This window comes from Rhinolophus hipposideros, assembly GCF_964194185.1.
Source record: "Rhinolophus hipposideros genome assembly, chromosome: 22".
Classification (NCBI taxonomy): Eukaryota; Metazoa; Chordata; class Mammalia; order Chiroptera; family Rhinolophidae; genus Rhinolophus; species Rhinolophus hipposideros.
Window position 1 is genome coordinate 3,312,478 of NC_138068.1, and position 19,926 is coordinate 3,332,403.

At 55.9% G+C, this 19,926-nt stretch overlaps 2 protein-coding genes across 8 annotated transcripts; one reads left to right on the forward strand and one right to left on the reverse strand.

The window, feature by feature from the left end:
* The first annotated feature begins 761 nt into the window (after positions 1 to 761).
* CTSZ (cathepsin Z) lies at positions 762 to 9,217 on the forward strand. Of its 2 annotated transcripts, XR_013992316.1 has the most exons (7): positions 764 to 996; positions 1,372 to 1,535; positions 5,168 to 5,347; positions 7,055 to 7,205; positions 7,515 to 7,677; positions 8,519 to 9,025; positions 9,074 to 9,103. XR_013992316.1 is itself a non-coding variant. In XM_081034502.1 (6 exons), exons 1-6 carry the CDS (start codon positions 845 to 847, stop codon positions 8,627 to 8,629), a joined length of 921 nt encoding a protein of 306 aa, XP_080890628.1. In that variant the 5' UTR covers positions 762 to 844; the 3' UTR covers positions 8,630 to 9,217. The 2 variants fall into 2 exon arrangements, 1 of the variants encoding a protein (XP_080890628.1); XM_081034502.1 differs by having other exon boundaries at positions 762 to 996; positions 8,519 to 9,217.
* NELFCD (negative elongation factor complex member C/D) lies at positions 9,154 to 19,700 on the reverse strand. Of its 6 annotated transcripts, none has more exons than XR_013992314.1 (15): positions 19,563 to 19,700; positions 17,000 to 17,112; positions 16,649 to 16,758; positions 15,760 to 15,869; positions 14,517 to 14,624; positions 13,882 to 14,034; positions 13,550 to 13,680; positions 12,742 to 12,907; positions 12,335 to 12,469; positions 11,798 to 11,937; positions 10,974 to 11,088; positions 10,359 to 10,454; positions 10,235 to 10,286; positions 9,674 to 9,803; positions 9,154 to 9,578 (listed from the first exon to the last, which is right to left on the reverse strand). XR_013992314.1 is itself a non-coding variant. In XM_081034501.1 (15 exons), the coding sequence occupies exons 1-15, from the start codon at positions 19,647 to 19,649 to the stop codon at positions 9,544 to 9,546; spliced, it is 1,770 nt and encodes a 589-aa protein (XP_080890627.1). In that variant the 5' UTR covers positions 19,650 to 19,700; the 3' UTR covers positions 9,154 to 9,543. The 6 variants fall into 6 exon arrangements, 4 of the variants coding, with proteins under 4 accessions (XP_080890627.1, XP_080890626.1, XP_080890625.1 ...); XR_013992315.1 differs by having other exon boundaries at positions 17,000 to 17,115; positions 19,563 to 19,691; XM_081034501.1 differs by having other exon boundaries at positions 10,146 to 10,286.
* Positions 19,701 to 19,926: the final 226 nt, after the last annotated feature.

The window sequence follows — 19,926 nt, forward strand, 5'->3', positions numbered from 1 at the left end:
AGGGGAAGAGCAGGGCAAGCTCACACATGGGGGGACCCCACAACAAAATGCCTGAACCCTGTTGTGTCACATGAGGAGCAGAAGGGAGGGAAGGAATCTTGTTATGAAACGAGGCCCGCGGTCCCACTTCTGCTTTTGGTTCCCCATTTGACTCTGAAGAATTTTGTTAGCAGGAAACCTTTTCAAGCATCTTTGGAAAGCAGAACCAACGATTTCTTTGCCAACTGAAGTGTTCTTTGGGGGCATTTGCGGCCTTCCTCCTTTGTGAAGGGTGAACCTCTCTCCAGAGGGCCAGGGCCCTTGGGAAGCAGGGTTCAGAGAAATCAGGCCAGGGCCTAATTTCTGTGGGGACAGTGGCTTCCTTCCAGGACTTGGGGAGACCCCTGTCCCATGGGGGGGGGCGGCCTGGGCCCAGGTGTATGTGGGGACAGGCAGCACCACACCGGGCCCAGGATCCCAAGAATCAAAGGCTGGGGAGCCATTCAGACCCTGCAGTTCCCACCCAGCCCCCGGTGCCCTCCAAGGTCTGACAAGCCACCAAGCCACGTGGCTGGTGGCCGGCGGCGGGTCAGGGTTGGGGTCTGGCGCCAAGCCAGGCTCGTGACCCCGAGTTCAGGCCCCTCCCCTGCCCGGCGGGAGGAGGCGGCTCGCCCTCGGCTCCGGGCGGGGCGGGGTCACCGGGGGCAGGAGCGCGCGCCCCGCCCCGGGGGTGTGTCCGGGCACCCGCGCCACCACCTTAAGGGCCGGGCGGGGCCGGGCCCGAGCGCCAGGAGCGGGGCAGCGGCGGAGGGGGTTCGAGTCAGGACGCGGAGCGGGACCCGGAGCGGGACTGGGCGCGGGGGCCATGGCGTCGTCCGGGCCGGCGGGGCCGCCGCTCGTGCCGCTCGTGCTGCTGGCGCTGCTGGCGGGCGCGGCGCGGGCCGGCCTCCACTTCCGCCCGGGCCCGGGCTGCTACCGGCCCCCGCGCGGGGACCGGCTGTCCAGTCTGGGGCGCAGGTCGGCGCGGGCGTGGGGGCTTCGCGCGTGCTCCTGCCTCGTGGGGACCCTGCCGCCCCCTTGGAGTGCCAGGCGGCCAGGCGCCCTGCCTCCCTTGGCCTTTGAGGGTCACATTTCGCACCTTTGTTGTGCAGGTCACCCTTGGCTTTCACATCCAGGGGAGCCCTGGTATTTGCAAAGCCGGACAAACCCCACTTTCCTGCATTTGGGGGTGCCCTGCCTCCATCATATTCTGAGGGGGCTGCGGTCTTCTGCTGTGGGATGGACTCACTCCCACGCCCTCTCATTTGGGGGAGGAGGCGGTGCCGGGGACCCGTCTGTGCCCGCCGCCCAGCAGCCCCAGTGCTGATTCTGTGGGTGGGGGTCTCTTTCCAGGACATATCCCCGGCCTCATGAGTACCTGTCCCCATCGGATCTGCCCAAGAGCTGGGACTGGCGCAACGTGGATGGGGTCAATTATGCCAGTGTCACCAGGAACCAACACATCCCTCAGTACTGCGGCTCCTGCTGGGCCCACGGCAGCACCAGTGCCATGGCGGGTAGGTAGGGGACCCGCTGCCCCCTTGACTGGGCCTTGTCAGCACAGGAGGGCCGCAGCCCAGGGTCCCAAGGGCCTGTGATTCCGTGCCAGAGCTCAGCCTGGGATGGGGAGGTGTGTGACCCTCAGACCTGGGGGAGCTGACCTGTGCTGCCTGCTGCCCCAGACCATCAGGCAGGCCCAAGTGGCAAAAGCTGGGTCGTGTCTCCACTATGCAGGGCCCGTCGGTGGCAGGCAACACTAGGGCTGGAGCCCAGTGGCTCCCAGGTTCCTTTCCCAAAGTTTGTGAACCCCGCCATTTGGGATCAAACCAGAAATGCAAACTCCCCGAACTCCCTGCCAGAGTTTGGCATGGAAGTGAAGCTGCTTTTCAGCCGCAGTTAATATTTGAGGGGAATGCCTGTCTTGCCCTTGGAGCGTTAAGTAAGGCCGGAGCCGTCTGACCATTGAGGAAGGAGAGGCAGCTGAGGCCCGTACCACTTGGAAGGCTGTGGGGCCTGGCCTTGGCAGAGGAGGGAGAAGGACAGACTGCACACCAGTGGAGCCTTCCTTCAGCCCCAGGCCCACCTGGCAGCCCGAGGGAGGGGCTCTGGCTTCTCCCGTGGCAGCCCTGAGTTCCAGGAACCTGCAGTCACACTGGAAGTCCCTTGGAGAAGGGACTGCTGTTGGGAAGCTGGCCCCTGAGGGCTGGGAGCACCCCTGCTGCAGGAGGGGTATCTGGGGGGGGGTCTCCCTGGTGGCCTTGCCCCATCTCCTTTTGACGACAGAGGAGGAGACTCCTGAGGGGTGGAGTATAAGGGGGCAGGTCGGTGGAAGCCCCCTTTGAAGGTACAGGAGCCCTCAAGGGAGCTGGAGATGGACAGGGCAGAGGCTGACCGACTGGGAGAGATGGGTGTGGGCAGCCTCCATCTGCCACAGGCAGAGAGTCAGAGCAAAGGCCGGGCAGGCCGGCAGGCGGGAATGGCGCTCTGGTTGAGGAAGTGAAAGAGGGCCTTTGTGGCAAAGCCCAAGTGTGGGGGAGGGGAGAGGGGAGAGCTGGAAAGGTCACAAGGGGCCCTGCCCTCAGGGAAGCCTCAGGAACTTAGAGAGGCAGTCATGTGCCATGATTTGCGTTTGTAAGACTACAGGACAGGCAGGGGATGGCTAGAGGTGGTCACTTTTCAGATGGGTCAACCTGCCACAATTCTGGAAGGGAGTGTCTATCCTGGGCAGAGAGACTGCGTCTCTCTTTCTCCTCAACCCTCTAACATTGTCCCCAGTAGCAGGGCCCTTCTTCCTCTTTCACTGAGAAAATATGTGTAGACGCCCCCAGAAGGGGATTTCCACGGGCCCTGGCCCAGCTGCCAGCTAACTCAGCTGATCCCCGCCTGTCCCCAGGAGCCCAGCACCTGAGCCCCTTGCCGAGGCCCCGCCGCCCTGGGCTTGGACTGGACCAGGACTGTGGGCAAGGGCTTGACCCCAACCCGCTTCCAGCCACCACCCCACTGCTGCGCTCCCTGAAGAGGTGTCTGCAGCCCATGCTTCCTCTTCTCTATCCTGAACCCACTCCAGCCTCACTCCCACCCCCCACTCCACAGACATCATGCTTGCCAAGGTCATCAGCAGGAGGTCGCCATGCTGGCAGGTCCAGTGGTCAGCCCCCGGGCCTCTCCGTCCTGGGCTCTGCTTGCTCAGTCCTCCTTGTAACGCTTTCCTCGACTTTGCATACACCCCGATGTCCTTCCTCCTCTTTGAGGTTCCTCAGCCTCCCAGCTTCATTAATGAAGGTTGGGTTCCCCAGGACTGAGTCCTCGGCTGCAACCAGCCCCTTCACCCGAACTCCAGCTTGAGACCCAGCTGCCCCCTCTCCCTCTCGCTTGGACACCAGACTCCTCAAACCTCATATGCTCAGATCTCAACAATTCCTCCTTCCCACCACCACCCTCACCCCTGTCAACGTGAAAATATCCAAACCTGGAGAGAATTTTTCTATGAGTTTATTTGAGCCCAAACTGACAACAATTGCCGGGGAGCAAGATCCCAAATGCTGTTTTATGCATTGGGAATGAAGGAGGGGACGCGAGAAGAGTATCTGCGGGTGGAGGAAGGGAGGCGGGGATTGTGGACAGTTAACAAGGGCTTCTGCTCTCTTGAAGGTCCGAAAAGAGGCATATCAAAGGTGTGTTCACCTAGATGTACAAGGGCAGGGCTGGCTTAAGGCAAAGATAAACCTTCCACTAAAAAATTACATGCCTGGGGATGTCAACCCACCATGACCTGCCCCATTAGGGATTCATGGTCAGATTATCCCGTGAGGTGACCTTCCATAGAACCCACGCCTCCAAACCTGGTCCTTCTCCGGTCCTCCTTGGCTCACTCAATGAAAACATCCCCCATCCAGTCTCTCAGGCAGAAGAGCCTGGAGTCTCGCCTGACTCCTCCACTGCATGCCCTTGGTACAATCTGGTGACAAAATCTTGTCGGTTCCGCCTTCAAACTAACTGTCTTGCAAACTCCTCTGCTTCTTACCACCTGCACTGCTACACCCCGCCTGAACCCCACATAAGCTGGCCTCCCTGCCCTCCGGTCACAAACAGCTAGACCAAGCCTGTTCAAACCCAGGTCTGCTTGAAACTCTCGAAGATTTCACGCAGATAAGACACAAAATTCTTCCTTGACCTCCAAGCGCGCATGTATGCTGCTCCCTGTCCCATGTCTGGACCCAGTGTGCGTGCAGCGGCTGGGCCACGGGAGGGACCTTGTCACACCAGCCCCTGCTCTCCCAGACCTGCCTCCCATGGGTGCCACCCCAGCCAAGGGCTCAGCCACCCTCTGTACCCACTCGGAATTCTCTTCCCGTTTTCCTCAAAGCACTATACTCGCGTTTGTTTACTGTCCCTTCTCCCCCACCACATGGCCTTCATGTGGCGAGAAGCTTCTGTCTGTCTGGAGGTGGGCCAGGGGCTGCAGGAAGGGAGGCAGGGCGGCCCGGAGAGGGCCACCTGCACGCCCGTAATCAGCGGCAGCACAGGTGAGGCTGCTGTGATTTCTGCCGTGGGGGCGGGAGCATGAGCTCACACCTGGCTGGGTACGAGGTTGCGAAATCACCTTGAGACAGTGGAAAGTGAGCTGATGGGAGCTGGGGTAGAACTGGCTGCAGGGCCGGTGATGGCAGGTCAGTGGGCCACGGGTGGGTGCAGTGGCTGCCTGCAGCTGTCCCTGGCTGCCCACGGTGAAACGTGGACCCGGCCCATGGGCAAGGACAGTGTCACCCTGACCAGCCCCTGGCTGGCTGCTTGGAGCCCTCCCTCTGTGACCCCCTAGGCCACAGGGGCTGAGTCTCTGCCAGCCTCCCCCCGGGGCCTGGTGGCCTGGGCTGCGCTGCCTCATGCAGTGTGCTCCGGTGTCTGTTCCTGCCTCGTTCAGCTCTGCAGCCGGCACTTCTGTGACATCCACAACCCCACAGGACAGGCCTGGCCCTGCCCGCATGGCACTTCCAGTCGGGTGCTTTGGGCAGACACATCAGGGCCTGGGAAGGGCCAGGGGAGGCCTCCAGGAGGTCTGTGGGCGGTGCCCTTCAGAGAGGGGCACACAGCCGTTGCAGCGGCCGGCAGGACAGGGTGGGTGCTGACCTTCCTGGGCACTGCCTTGCAGATCGGATCAACATCAAAAGGAAGGGGGCGTGGCCCTCCACCCTGCTGTCCGTGCAGAACGTCATTGACTGCGGCGAGGCTGGCTCCTGCGAGGGGGGCAACGACCTGGAGGTGTGGGAGTACGCCCACAGTCACGGCATCCCCGACGAGACCTGCAACAATTACCAGGCCAAGGACCAAAGTAGGAACCCCCAACCCCCTGCCCAGGGAAAGTGCGGCCTGCGCCCAGGCCAACCCACGCTTCTCACACTGTCGGGCGCTGGGGGAAAGCTTGAACCCGGTGGGTCTGGGGGTCCAGGAAGCTGGCGCCCATAGGCCTTGCTGAGAATCACAGGAAGGCCTGGGGAGGGGCGTCTCCAGCCCTGTGTCCCTGTGGCCGGGCCTGGCTGTGGTTCTGGGTTCTCACGTGTTGGCTTCGTGGTTCCGTGGGCCTTTTAGGAGAGGCGCAGGTGGCCCTCATCCAGGGGAGAGTAGGCTTTTCAGGAGCTGGGTGGGGAGAGCAGGCAGGCCCAGCTGGAAGAATGTCCCAATGGCCTGGTTCCCGCCCCATGACCCCAGGCCGCATGCATTCAGGTGGATCTGGGGCCGAGGGGCCGTTGCATGGGCCAGCAGACCAAGCTGGCCTGAAATCTGTGGAGTTGGCACATTCCTCTCAGGCTGCTCCCTTTGGAAAGGAAAGGAAATGTCCAAACCCCAAGCCCATAATTGGCAGTTTCGAGTCACCTGCCTCTGTCAGAGTTCCCTCCTAGCTGGCGCAGAGTGCTGGGACGAATTCAACAGGCTGTTTGAGATGAGAGGGGGTGAGGGTAGGGGGAAGCCCAGGTGCTTTTCCACCCCCTCCATCTATAGAAGGGTCAGCCCAGCCCCCTGTGCCCTCTGAAGCAGCACCGCACATTCTAGGAACCATCCCACGCCTCCTGGGCCATATTGCCCAGCCACAGAGAATTCCCCCAGACTGGTTGGGTGAGTCTTGTTGAAGTGGTAAACGCAGCAGGGGTCAGAGAAGCGGGAGAGGGACAGATGGGAGGTGGGGGGGAGTGACTGCCAGGAACCAAGAATCAGGTGGTCCCTGCGGCCGCGCCCCGCTCGGCGCAGCCCTGAACTGGTGTCGTCCAGCCTAGGCCAGGCCTCTCTAACCCCCCTAGTGTGACAGGGCCAGATGGAGCTCATCGGGACGTCACTGTTTGCAGTAAATAGTCTGGTCCTTGTATTAGCAAATGTGGCCCCAGATCCAGCACTTTCCAGTTGTACTGAGCACTGGGCATTTGGTGGCCAAGGGACACGTCCAAGCAACAATTTAATCCTACAGGAGTTTATAGTCCTGGGGAGGAATCTGGATAAGAAACTGTGACAGTAACAGGGCAGGTGGAATCGTTGAAAAGACCGGTCGCGGGCCTGGGGAAGGCAGGCGATGGATGGTGTGGAGTCTCACAGAGCTAAGGACTAAAACTTTGTTTCGTTTTAGCCTAATTCTTGATACCACCCCAAAACAAAATAATTAGAAAATGCACTTCTTCCCCCCAAATGATTGGCCTATTCACTAGCCAGCAATAGAATCATAAGAGCTTATAATTGAGTTACACTCTGTTTTTAGCTCTAAAAGGACTGTGAAAGGGCCCTTCTCCAGGCCTTTAAAGGAAAAGAAAAAAAGGCTATCTTGAGGGCCTACTGTGCGCTAATCAACGTGTCTTTCCTTTTCGCCAAGGCCTGGGAGAGGGCTTTTCATAACTCTTTTGCAGTTGAAAGAACGGCATGATTAAGCAGCACCTGGTGCCAGATGGTGTCCGTGATTCACTAAATGAGACAAGAGGCGATTGGGTCTGGGGCGCTTGTGTTCGCGGGGTAACGAGGGGGTGGTCTCACGCTGCCTTTCCATGCCACCCCTCAGAGTGTGACAAGTTTAACCAATGTGGAACATGCACGGAATTCAAAGAGTGCAGCCCCATCCAGAACTACACCCTCTGGAAGGTTGGCGACTATGGCTCCCTCTCTGGGCGGGAGAAGATGATGGCAGAGATCTACGCCAACGGCCCCATCAGGTGAGGGGCCCTGGCCATGGGTGTGTGGGCCGTGGTCTCCACCCTTTTCCTCCTGGCCCACTCTAGGCTGGAGACAGCTGCACAGGAGTTTTCTCTGAAGTAAAGCAGAGCTGGCCAGGGGGCCCTCGGGGTACTTGAGTGACAGACACATGTGGAAAGGTCCCTGGGTTGCAGCAGTGCTGTGGGGCTGTGGGGACCAGTCACCAAGTGAGGGACGACGGCAGTGTAAGCAGTCACCTGATGTGCCTTGTGACTTGAGTTTACACCCATTTCCATCCAAGTGCTGATTCTTGAACTGCTTGCTCCCAGCTGCGGCATAATGGCGACAGAGAAGATGATTGCCTACACCGGCGGCATCTACGCCGAGTACCAGGAAAAGGCCTACATCAACCATATTGTTTCCGTGGCTGGCTGGGGTGTCAGCGATGGGACCGAGTACTGGATCGTCCGGAATTCATGGGGCGAACCATGGGTGAGACGTTCCCACTGACCCTGCTGTCATCGATCGTTCTGTTGGCTGTGGAGCCAGGCACTGCAGCCTGGGAGCACGACTGACCTTTGGGGTCGGGTACTTGTGCTGTCGGAGCCATCCTGTGCATGGTCGTGTTTAGCAGTACCCCTGGCCCCCACCCACTAGACGCCAATAGCTCCTTCTCCCTGTCCCTCCCTCCCCCCACCCCCCCACCTCCCCCTTGATGAAATATGTCTCCAGACATTGCCAGTCTCCTGGGGAAATCCCCCCGGAGGGGGGGGGGGGGAAGTACCGCCTTAGAAGTTTCGGTTTAGTTTATTCCTTTACAACCATCTCATTCTTTTTCTTGTGCGTTTCAGCTCCTAAGCAATACTGTGTAATTTTTTAAAAAATACTTTTCAGTTGGGTCAAAAATACAGGGGAGGTATACTGCCTGCCAGAATTGTAATTTCTAAGACCTAGTATGAACCATGGAGGTGGACAGAGAAATTCCATTATTATGAAACAGAGGGAAGTGATTAATGTAGAAGTGATGAAATGTCAATTTTTTAAAAATCAGATGACTACAAATACAGATATGAATGGGAAGTGAAGTCATCTGGGCCAGTTACATTTCAGTTACATTAACTAGCTTTTGGCAGCAGGGCCGTGTACCCCTCGTGTTACATATTAACCAAGTTAAATATTTCCCAGAAGGTATTTCCAAGCAGGGGTCCAGAAAGGGGAAGGAGCAGCTGAGCAGGTGGTTTGGGGCTGAGATGAGGCGGAGAGGGGGCCGGTCTGTGTGTGGGGGGGTCAGGAGACTGCTGGCTGAGAGCTGACATGCCCCCACTTCTCACAGGGCGAGCGAGGCTGGATGAGGATAGTGACCAGCACCTATAAGGACGGGAAGGGTGCCGATTACAACCTTGCTATCGAGGAGAACTGCACATTTGGGGACCCCATCGTTTAAGGCGATTGTCTCTGGAACAGCAGTTTAAGAAATGTTGCCGCGAACCATGACCAGAAGCGACCCTGTCCCGTGGGCACTGGGTTGGTACTGCCAGGGTTTGAAGGAGCTGGGGGCAGAGAGTGAAACCAAATTGATATCCAGGCACTGGCACTTCGATGGGGCGCCTGTCGAAATGCCGACCACGGGTGTCCTGGCTGAGCACTGCTGAGAGTCTAACGTGGGAGGATGTGGACACGGGCGCAGGACAGCTCCCCACCTGGTGACGGCAGCAGACCACCTGCCTGTCAGAGAAGTGGCCTGCGAGGACATTAAATCCCGTGACCCCCAGTGTCTTCAGCTGATGGTTTGGTATTTTCTATCTGGCAACTGTGGTTGACAATGTGGCATTTATCACCAGTGCTTATGGGGGGTGAGGGGGGAAATGGCAGTTTCCAATCGCCCCAGTGATGAATAAAGCACACGACTTCACACGACAACTGAGCCTGAGTGTGCCTCATTTATACATGACAACACCTTTCTGCACCTTTCAGCCCAGTAGAAAGGCTTTTATTTGTTCTTGGAAAATTAAAACAATTACAGTAAAATATCAACTAATCAGGTTCTTGTGAGAAAACTAAGTCAGCTTCGAAAGCAGTGCATTTAAGTGTCTCCGTTTCTGACTCCCTACCACCCTTGGGGCTGACATCCGGAGAAGTGGACCCCACACTGGACCCCACATTGGGGGAATACTGTAAACAGGACTTACAAGAAGGACAGAGGACTGTTCATAGTAGCAGTTTTTCACTTATACTGCTAACATTTTCCTTTTTAAAAATGTTACCTCCTCCCCCCAGAATGCATTTCCAAGATGCTGACTGAGCCTCTTCAAACAAGTTTCTGGAATGTTCTGCTTCAGCTCTGGAGGATGCTCTAAATTAGTTCACCAGGATGAAGTTAGACTTGCAGTGAGCTTTAACAAACAGAAGAAAAAGTCAGAGATTAGAAACAGGAGGTAAAAGAATGACGTTTAAAATTGTAGCAAAGGGACAGTCACGTCAACCGTACCTACAAATTCCGTCACAGGGTCATGTTCGCCTTCTGTTTTGATGGTGCCTGCGATGCTGTCATTTTCCAAGATGGGGAGGAAAAGCTGCACGAAGTCCGAGGTGTACGGAGGAGCTATGACATCCAGGACCTGCAGGGACAGACAGCAGGTTACTGCCCCGGCTCAGCCCGAGAGCAAGCTGACGGCATGGCAGGCAGTCTGGAGGAAACCCCCCTCCCTTCCCTGCTTCTTGCTTCCTACTGACAACAGCAATCTCCATCATAAGGCACCCGGAGGCAATGGAGGTAAAACACGTAAGCCAGTCCCTGCAGGTAGGAGGTGCCCGGTAAACCTATCTATGTCACAGTCATCAGCATGATTATCAGAAAGCACAGTTCTCAGAGTCAAGGTACAAAACGAACTAAATTAAGCCAAAAAGGGCACTGGTAAGGTAAACAGTATGAAACACGAAACAAATGGCGTGTTGCTGACCTCGGTTACAAAATAGCGAATGAGTGAAATGTCAGTGTCCAGCTTCTCCAGACACTTTCGGATGTAACTGACAACAGGAAGTACATAACCTCGACTCAGCAGGTGAACCATTCTGTCCAGCAGGGTCTTCTTCAACTCGAGCTGCAAGAGTGGGGGCAGAGGTCTGTCAGGAGGGGCCCCCAAGCAGCACACGACCCACGGGACGCTGCTCACCTGCTCCATCACGTCCAGCTGGGAGTGCTCAGTCTCAAAAAGCTTAACAAGCAGCTGAAGGACCTGCGGGTGCAGGAGCTGGTGGCAGGTGCTGATCTATAAACAGGCCAAAGGGAGCCTTGCTGAGCGAGCCTTGCTCGGCTCTCTGGGCTCCCATCAGCATGCAGGGACCGCTCTGTGACCACAGCCACCAAAGACAGCTGCTCGCTGACAATGACGGTCCTTAGCATCATCCCAGAGCCAGTCAGCTTCTGTGCCATTCCTCATCCTTTCAGGGACACTTGATAAAACAGAAATCTACAGACTCAGTGCAACTAGTTCTTTCAAAGGACTAACTAGCTTTACGCAGCATCTTCTGAGCTCACTGAACAGAAGTGCTGGCCACACAGGCCTAAGAGGACAGGCACAGACAGAGCAGCGGGTCACCGAACATCTCAGTCTGCGGGCTTTGGTTACCATGTGATGGGCTGCAGTGGGAACTGAACTCTTGTTTACACCAGTCAGCCTGTGGGAAATGGGTTCGGTTCTACGGCATCTGCCTCACAGTGGCAGAAGCTACTGACAGCGTTCAGTGGGGGCTCTGTGTGCGCTGTACGTGGCCCTGCGGCCCCCTACCTCGTCGAGCAGCGCCAGGTGGACTGGTGTGTGGTCAGTCTGCAGCTGGAAGTACCTCGGTTCCGACACGGTCCAGTCCACCCACTTCAGCACACCCATTGCTACCACGGGGAACCTACAGGCAAACGAGGCAGGACGCTCCTTTACACAAAGTGTGTCAAGAAACAAACACCACAACTAAGCGGGGTTTAAAAGACAATGAATCCCTCCCGTAATTCACTCCTCTTTGCGCTCCCTGGGAGCTGCGTGTTAGCGTCGATGGTGTGAGGAGGCTGGCACCGTCAGTGCCGTCGGGACCCCAAGGGGCGAGCGCTCAGCTCACTGCACACTTTCATGGTTGGCACGGTGAAGCTCCTGGGTGCACAGTGCCCCGCAAGACAGGTGGGCTGGCCTGAAATTTCCTCTTCCCTCGCACACCCTTTCCTGTCCCTAGTACAAATCAACAGGGCAGAGACCCAGAGACCCACGAGGACAGCCTACTGGGAAGCTTTCCTCGTGAACTCTTATCTACGGAATTGCAAATCACTTCTATGTCAGCACTACGTCGTTGGTCTAACTTTTACTGTAAACAGACCCTTTTCTTCAAGTCAATGTTTATAATCCGGGTTGGTCTTCCTTTCTGTTAGTCAAATTTGTGAACAGACCTCTGTCAAGTAACACCTGAAAATTACCCACGCTGCTAACACCATTTGAAGTCCTCCATATATGTTCAAAGAAGGAAAAGTAAATCAAATGAACGTCTTTCTGAAGTGTTTCTGAGCTTTCACCATGGAGACTCGAGCTGCCCTCCCGAAGGAGCTTCCGAAGTGAGAGCCCGTGCCTACCTGATACACTGGTACAGAGTGCTCAGCTCTGCCACCAGCTCCGACGCCCCTTTGTTCTCGTTGCAACACAAACTGTGAACGGTTTCAACAGCTTTTGATGTTGACTTCAGCTCGTCTTTATTGATGCTCGCTCGTTTGTTCTGAAAACACAAGGCGCGGAGTCCGACGGAGCTCCCGGCCTCGTGGTGGGGTGACAGGTAGTGGCCACTTCTCTCTGCAAACCACCCCCCATCGCTGAAGTCAGGAGTCAGCTGACTGGCCAAGCCCCACTCGCACGGCACATGGAAACTGACAACCGTGGAGACTAGCAGTGTCCCGTGTCACAAACTTCAAGTTACAGTCTGAGTGACGAGTGGAGGTGCTGTGCACATTTTCTTGAGACATTTAGCACTTTGACTATTTTATGGATAAACACTAAAAAAGACCTTTTCGACGCTAGATGGGCTCACGGTTTCTCGCAGCCCAATTCCCAAATAACACCAGCGAGGGGGTGGTTACTCGTCTCGCTGCCAGCCTGGCCTCTCGGACGGACAGTACCTTCTTCCACGTCTCCACCACACTAGCTGCATACGCCAAGATGTGGATGTACTTATGCTTGTGGTCCTGGTTGATCCTGGCGCCCGGTTTAAAGAGCGACTGCATGAACAGGTCCAGGAAGGCTGGCACCCGGATCTGAGGGGAAACACAGAAGGCTGACAAGGAAGGCGGGAGGGAGACGGCGGCTGAGTTCACCACACCCCGCCGCATGCGCGCTCGCAGCCACCCCAGCGCGGGCTGCAGGCCCAGTGTGTGACGGCGAAGGACCAGCAAAAGGACAGAAACACTTCACCAGGAACGTGCACTCACTGACTTCAGAAAAGTAAGGCCAACAGACTTTCCAAACTAACCCTTCCAGCTCACATGGGGGGTGTCCCACCCTCTGATTAAATTGAAAAGCATCTTACGAGTTCAACAGGAGGTGGGTCCATGCTTGTAAACATCTTGAACAGGACTGTGATGTCAGCCGGGTTCAGAGCGCCCTTGGACAACATGGCCCCCAAGGCCTGACAAGCCCTGGGGTAGGAGGCAGCTGTGCCCAACGCTAGCGTGATCTGACTGGCGTCGTGGCCTCTTGATGGAAACAAAATCATATACCCTATAGTTAATAAGGTGGGACACATGGTTGCTAACGCTTCCCTTCTCCCCTTCCCTTCCTTCCTTCCTTCCTTCTTTCCTTTTCCCACATTTCATGCTTGGAATTATTGAGATCCCTTTATTTTTTCGTATTTCTGTCATGTGCTGGTACACTGACTGACCCAGGAAAACAACATTTGGAGCTAACTTGGAAAGAATGATTCAAATACAGCTCGCAGACTTTCTGAAAGGAAACACACTTTTTAAATACCTTATTAAGACTCCGTTAGTAGAAACTAAAGACAACAAGAGCTAATTGTGTTCTAAGATATGGACTATAACACCACGAGGAGTCTACGGAAAAACTATTGCAGGTTATTTATGGTTGATGAATGCCAGTGTGTGAAGGCGCGGACTCATGACTCCGGTGAGCTGACAGTGACAGTCATCGGCACCTAACAAACGCTCGTTAGTGCTCTAGAAAGCACGCTCTCTGCAGGAACTGAGCCGCCCGGACTGTTCCAGCCCTGCTGGCCAGCAGGCAGTCCACCCATGTGCCGAAACGACAGGACCCAGTTGAAGAAGGGCGATGAGGTGAGGTGGGGGCCCTAGTGGGGGACGAGCAGACCCTGCTGTCACCTTTCCTGCGCAAAGCGCTGGACCTCCTGAGCGATCCTACGGACAGCCGAGCCCCCCTGTTCTTCCTGCGCCAGCACGGACATCATGGCCTGAGCAAACAGGTATGTGTGCTCCCCGTGGCACACCATTTTCTGGAAAATCGCAGAGAGAGAGTTTGGGGAGTCACGACTGCAGCAATGGCAAACGCAGAGAAAAGAGTCAGATGGGGACAGTTGTCCTGCACGAAGGTGTTTCCCTGGGAGGAGCCTTCTGACCTGGACATTCTCTAAAGGAAAGGGGCGTTTCATGTTTGAAAATGCTTGACCCCAAACAGCCTCCTTCAAAGAACTTACAGCAAACTCAGGGAGATTTTTTTCAAGGTTTTCTTCTCCTCCATCCAAAATTGTTGCTAGAGAGGTACGGAGTACTCTAGAGAACACTTCCAACTGCTGACAAGCTGTGGACACACTGGTTATTTCCCCTTGGTACCCTGCGTCAGAAATAAGCTACGGTACAAAAATAAGAGGCCAAACAAAGTGTCAACAAGAAGTGACCACACGTTTCATAGAAAGTTGGCTTGCTGTCTGTTTGTGCTGAGATGGACAAGCACTGGTCTCAAACCCTTCCTCTGACCCCGGCTTCGCCTCTAACTAAGTTTGTGGCCCAGGCTAACCACCCCGGCTGGTTTCTCTGTGTATGAGATGAAGGACATACACCAGATACTCTTAAATGTTCCTCTCAGGACAGCAGGAACTCTAGCAATATATTCCTGCCAAATCTCAACACACCGTCCACACTGATCCAAATAGAGACAAACTCTGTGCTTTTCTTTCTCAATGTAAGACTTACTAAAGTGAAACGATGAAGGCCTTTACCAAAAGAACACATATGATCTTTCAAAGAAAAACGATTACCTACCAACCAACCCAACATAAGCCTTGCTCACAAACACTTTTATCTTTTCCTCTAACTCCAATACTCTTCCTACCTTAACAGTGAAGTTAAGCATCAAACAGTCTGGATGGGCTTCCGCCAGTTTGTAAAAAAGATCTCTCCATGTGGTGTGCGCAATCATTTGTTCAAGCCACGCTGGGGTCTGCCAACAAACAAGCAAACAAACAGCAAGGGGCCCAGCTTTGGCTTCAGTGACACTTCCGCAGTATAAACAAGCACAGGACCTTCCAGCTGGAAGAGCACAGGCCCAGTGAGCATCCAGATCTGGCCCTGCAGTCCCAGGGTGGTGATGCCCGTTGGGCGGCTAACGGGCAGAACTGGGCCCTGGACGCCCAGTCAGAGCTTCCAGAAGACCCAGCGCCACACCAGAACACCGACAGGGCCTCCTGCAGACACCAAGAGCCTAGGGGAAGCGTGTGTACAGTGGAGCTGCAATCACGTGCACAAAGTGAACTCATGCTCAATCAGCCGTGTGCCCTGGGCATGAGAAAAGGGCAATTTAAATACTAGGTTGGTGCAAGAGTAACTGCGGTTTAAAAGAGTAAAAACTGTTGCACCAATCTAATAGCACAGGTGGTTCTGCTCCACCACCTGAAGAGGCACCTCAGCGCTCGTACTGTATGGCTGACGGACCCCGCGCTGCACCCTGAATCCACCATCACGGTGGGCCAAGGCCAGGCTCCCCACGGGCTGCTCCCACCACTGATGGGGGGCGGCTGGGCTCGAAGCCACACCTGTTCCTAGGAGACAGGGGCTCCAGTGACAGGTTGTTGTGGCCTGAAGACTCTGGGGACGCTGAAACTTTCTGAAAAGCGCACTGTCATCTGAGACTCCAACCGGAGCGAGCTTCCTGCATCACCGCAGGGGTCAGACCTGCATCACCACACCCCACCTCCCTCCCCTCCCCTCCCAGGTGTGTGCTCTGTGATCTCCTGCACCTCTAATCGTGTCCTGGCAGCTGCTTTTAGGAGGACCCAAAGGAGAACGCCGCACCACACACAGAGCCTGCGCCCCGGAGTCAGGAGAATGCGGGAGGTGGGCACTGCTGCTCTTCCTGAGCTCAGCACCTGTGTGCACCTTCTCCACGTGCAGGATCCCACGACACCGACGAGGCCGTGTGAAGGGCGCCTGACCACGGCGCAATTTCTGCCGCCCAGCCTGATTCAGTCCCGTCCCCAGCTCTACCATTACTTACACAACAGGCCACACTCCAGTGTACACATGGAATGAGCAAAAGCCCCTAGGAATTGGTATTGGAAAAAGAAGAGATTCCTCACCTCTCCTTCTTCAGTAAAAATCGAATCTGCTTTGCGGGGGTCAAAATGTTTGATCAGTAAACTCTTCAGGTGATTTTCCACCGTTTCCTGAACCTGCACCGGTTCAACACCTGAAAGAAAAGGGCACTCTCTCAATTCACTGTATTACTTTAGAAAAAGTAGACAGGCCAGAAGTCTACGTGTGAGTCAGGTACCACAGAATCGCTTCTGACAACTTAGAATTTGGGGCCTCTTATCAAAGTTAACATTTGAGAATCACATTCAGCGGGAAGAAGCAAGCAAGAACCCAGAGCAGGACCCACGAGGGTGCTTGACCTTGTCGACAGGGAAAGGTCATCTGCAAAACCTCGCTAAGGACAAGGACAAATTGCCGAAATAGTAAGTAAGAGGGTGGAAAGACACACGCTTACACAGGAGAAGAGGGACACTCGTCCCCAGTCCCTGTGACAGCAGCGCCTGGACTCGTTTCCTGACAGTGTCATCAGTGATGTCGTCTGTACCCACTTCAGTGACTTACAGTATGGCTCCACCTCGATCACAGTAGCTAAAGGCCATCGTCACACCCACTCTTTAACTGTCCCTCACTGGCTGCTGGCTGTAACAGACAGACCTCTACAAAGTGACACAGGGAGCAGCGTACGCTGCGTGGTCCTGAAGTCTGCAGCATGGTACAGAAAACAGCTCAGTGGGCACGGCACGAGCTGCCTATCTATAAACCTCAATGATCGAAGCACAGAGTCAAGCGGACAAAGGGGCGTAAGCAGTTCAGTCCTTCCGTAAGCGAAAACCCAGGAACACAGAGCCTTTCCAATGGGTCAGCACTATAGTGACCCAGAGGCCTACTGAAAGGGGGAGTGATGAGCAGCCAGGACCGACCACCACGAAGCACCTGTCTGGATGAGCCACTCGGCCAGCAGGTTGACAGTCTGAGCCACAGCAGTGTAGTTTTCTGACAAGAGCTGGATGACGTTCTCCGGTGACCCTCCTGCCTGAAAATACCTGGAAAAGGTAACCAATAAGCTTTTACCTAAAATGAAGGTAGACCGGCGTGGGCAGGGATGCCGACACGGAGGGGAGGGAAGAAGGGAGACAGCTAGGTTATTAAGATTTTTAAAGCGCAGAGCCTTCGTTGTAACATGACATTATTCTTCCTTTTCCATATCACCTTCTGGGTCTCCTATTACACAACTCTCCCCAGACCCTCCCACCCTCCTCCCAGCACAAACAGCCCGCCACGTACCTCTTCAGAGTGTTAAAGATGGAGGGTTCCATTATGTAGTCCCGGGTGGAGAACTTGTGTAGGCATTCCTGCTGCACCTCGGCGTCATCTTCTCCCTCTCCATAGTCGTCGTCCTGCTGTTGGGAAATGCCGCGGGCCACGCTAGTTTCTCAGCAATGCAAATGTCGTATAACTCCACCTTAAATCTGTGTAACACCGTCCCTTTCAAAAGTACTCCACAAACATTATTTCACTTGGCTTTCATGAGAATGTCATGAAGTGGGCAGGACAAGTACTGAGTGGCTGAGGGAATGGGATCCACAATCACACCGAGTGGGTCTGCGTCACGACCCCACTCTGCGAGCTGTGTGCAGCGGTCATGTAAGTTACCTAATCTCTCTGGGTACCCATTTCCTCCTGTTAAACCGAGGTGATCACAGTAGCCACTCCCGTTTGGCTGTTGTCAGGATTCCATGAGCTAAGTTTTGAAGAGCCAAGCATAACCTGACATTTAGTAAGAGTTCGATAGATGTCAGCTATTACTGCTCTTTCACTGTTACTACGTCCCACGTGCCGTTTAATAATTTCCAACAAAGTCGGACACGGTGTTCTCGAAGGCATAAGCCATGAGTTTCCTGTTAGAAAGTAAAGACCACTGACTCGCGGCGAGTCAGCAGGCCTGGCCGGATTCTAGTCCCAGTCCTGCGTGGAAACACATTCCCGAGTCTAAGGACAAAGCAGGGCAGTAATGTGACAACTGTGGACTGAACGGCCCCGAGGGCTCCATCTTTGACACCGTCACCCTAAATAACCAGTGGGTGCTTTCTGAACAATGACTGTGCACTGAGCACTGTCTTTGTCACCAGGGAACCTAAGAATATATAAGAAGACATGTCTTTTTGCAGGAAAGGAGTTCACAAACCAGTAGGAGAGACCAACCACCATGCACCTGACTCTAGCATAACGGGTTAACCGCTGGCCTAGGAGTCAACAAACTATGGCCCAGGGCCACATCTAGCCCCCGTTTTTGTAAACAATATTTTATTGGGACACATTATTAAAAACAGTATGTACAGCTGCTTTCCCCTATAACAGCAGAGTTGAGGAGTTGTGACAGAGACCTGCAGAGCCTGAAATAGTCACCAGCTAACCCTTTACAGGAACGTTGACCCCCACCCCCAGTCTAGTTGAACATCCTGAAAGCAAGTGTTGTGGGAGCAGTCTTCACTCTGGAGGCGGGGTCTTCTCTCAGACCGTTTTTGTGTGGGGAGCCTTGGACCAGGCTGTGAAGAAAGGCCAGGCTTCACCCTGAGACCCCTCATGTCTGCATTTGGGGGCTTCTACCCTGGACCCTCTTTGCTTCCACTAAATCTTCTCCGGGGCCATGCCACCTCCCTACTCGTGAACCTCTCTCTCTCCCCCTCTCCCCCTCCCTCTTCTCCAGACTCAAGTATTCAGCAGTCTATTCTCATTTCCTATCATCTTTCGCACGGATTCCACAATGAGCTTCATAAGCCACAAAGCTGATGACTCTCTCGTTTCAAGTGTCCTATCTCAGAAAAGACATCCAAGGTCTAGCATGACCGTCACCTTCCACGTGTTCCCCAGGCCAGTCTCCTCTCCTGCCACTCCCATGGGCAACCTGCAGCCAGACTGAGCCATTTGCATTTCACTATCTCTTAGCTTCCACGGTGGCCTTAACGTCCCAGCAGCCTTCCGACACATCGTCCTGCCTTCCACAATCCACCTAACTGGGCCTCAAGTGACTCGAGTTTGGGTCACAAAAATTGACCTAGCACTCCCGTGCGAAATCCAGCTTATGCCACCGTCCTGTCACTTTACTTGACGTTCTCTCTCTCCTCCAAGCAGTCAGATGACTGTGAAGGGAACATCTGGTCCACCCAGATGTCATCAACGAGAGTGGATGAGGGTCGTGATTCAAGTCCTCCAAACGTGAGCGTCCCCAGCCGCCGTGGGGTGTGGACCTGGCCGCGCCATTCCTAACTGATGAGCTGGGGCTCGTCACTCGGTTTACAAAATGGGCACCTAGTTCTGGGACTCTGGGACTCCAAGGCTCCACGTGCCAAGAGCTGACACTCTGAACGGACGCTCCAAACACCCACCCGCCGCCACGCTAGGCTGCTCGCCCCTGGACCACGTGGGGGACCAGCGGTTTGCTAAGTAGCGAGGGAGGCCAGGGGCCTGGGGGGTCGGCAAGTGACAGCGCCTCGCACTGAGCCTGGCCCCAAGTCAGTGGCCAGCGGGCCACCTCGCGCCTCGCGTGGGAGCCAGCACGAGCCCTTCGCTGGGGAAACTGAGGCCCCACCGTGCAAGCGGGGCTCACTCCGCGGGGCGCCGCCCCTCGGCCCCACTCCCACTCATCCGCCAGCGCGCAGAGCGAGGCCGGCGAGGCCGCGTGCGTGACCCCGCGGGCAGCGGCGAGAGGGGCGGGCCCCGCCGGCCTGGGGTGCGCGGCGGCCAAGAGTGGGGCGCGCTGTGCTTAAACCACACGGTGACCGCGGGGCCGCGGCGGAGGGGACGGACACCGACAGTCCTCGTCGGGGCCGCCCGGTGCCCCCCTCACCTGGCCGCCGTCCGCCTCGTCGCCCCACTCGGCCGCGCTCCCGAAGTAGTCCTCGTCCATGATGGCGCCCGGCGCGGCCCCCGCCATCCTCTCCCGCGAGCGAGCGCGCGAGCAAGGCGCAGGCGCACGGCGGAGCGGGCGAGTGCACGCGCGGCCCCGCGACCCGGCCCTCCACGGCCGCGCGCCTCGGCCGGGGCGGGGGGCGGGGCCCTGGGAAAGGGGCGGGGCACAGGGGACCGCCCCTTGCTGGTTGCTGCGGGCGCCCGGGGCCCGGCGGGAGCCAGCGGGAGGCGGGGCCTGAGCGAAGGGGCGGGGCTACCCCACCCACGTTGATCCCAGTGCCCAGCGGCGGCTGGAGCTGGGC

Coding starts and splice junctions, on each gene's coding strand:
- NELFCD (XM_081034498.1), bottom strand. CDS start 19,649: ATGGCGGGGGCCGCGCCGGGCGCCATCATGGACGAGGACTACTTCGGG. Junction 13,681..13,881: donor AAAATCTCCCTGAGTTTGCT/GTAAGTTCTTTG, acceptor GCGATTTTCCAG/AAAATGGTGTGCCACGGGGA. Junction 12,908..13,549: donor CAGCGCTTTGCGCAGGAAAG/GTGACAGCAGGG, acceptor GTTTCCATCAAG/AGGCCACGACGCCAGTCAGA.
- CTSZ (XM_081034502.1), top strand. CDS start 845: ATGGCGTCGTCCGGGCCGGCGGGGCCGCCGCTCGTGCCGCTCGTGCTG. Junction 997..1,371: donor CTGTCCAGTCTGGGGCGCAG/GTCGGCGCGGGC, acceptor GTCTCTTTCCAG/GACATATCCCCGGCCTCATG. Junction 1,536..5,167: donor CAGCACCAGTGCCATGGCGG/GTAGGTAGGGGA, acceptor ACTGCCTTGCAG/ATCGGATCAACATCAAAAGG.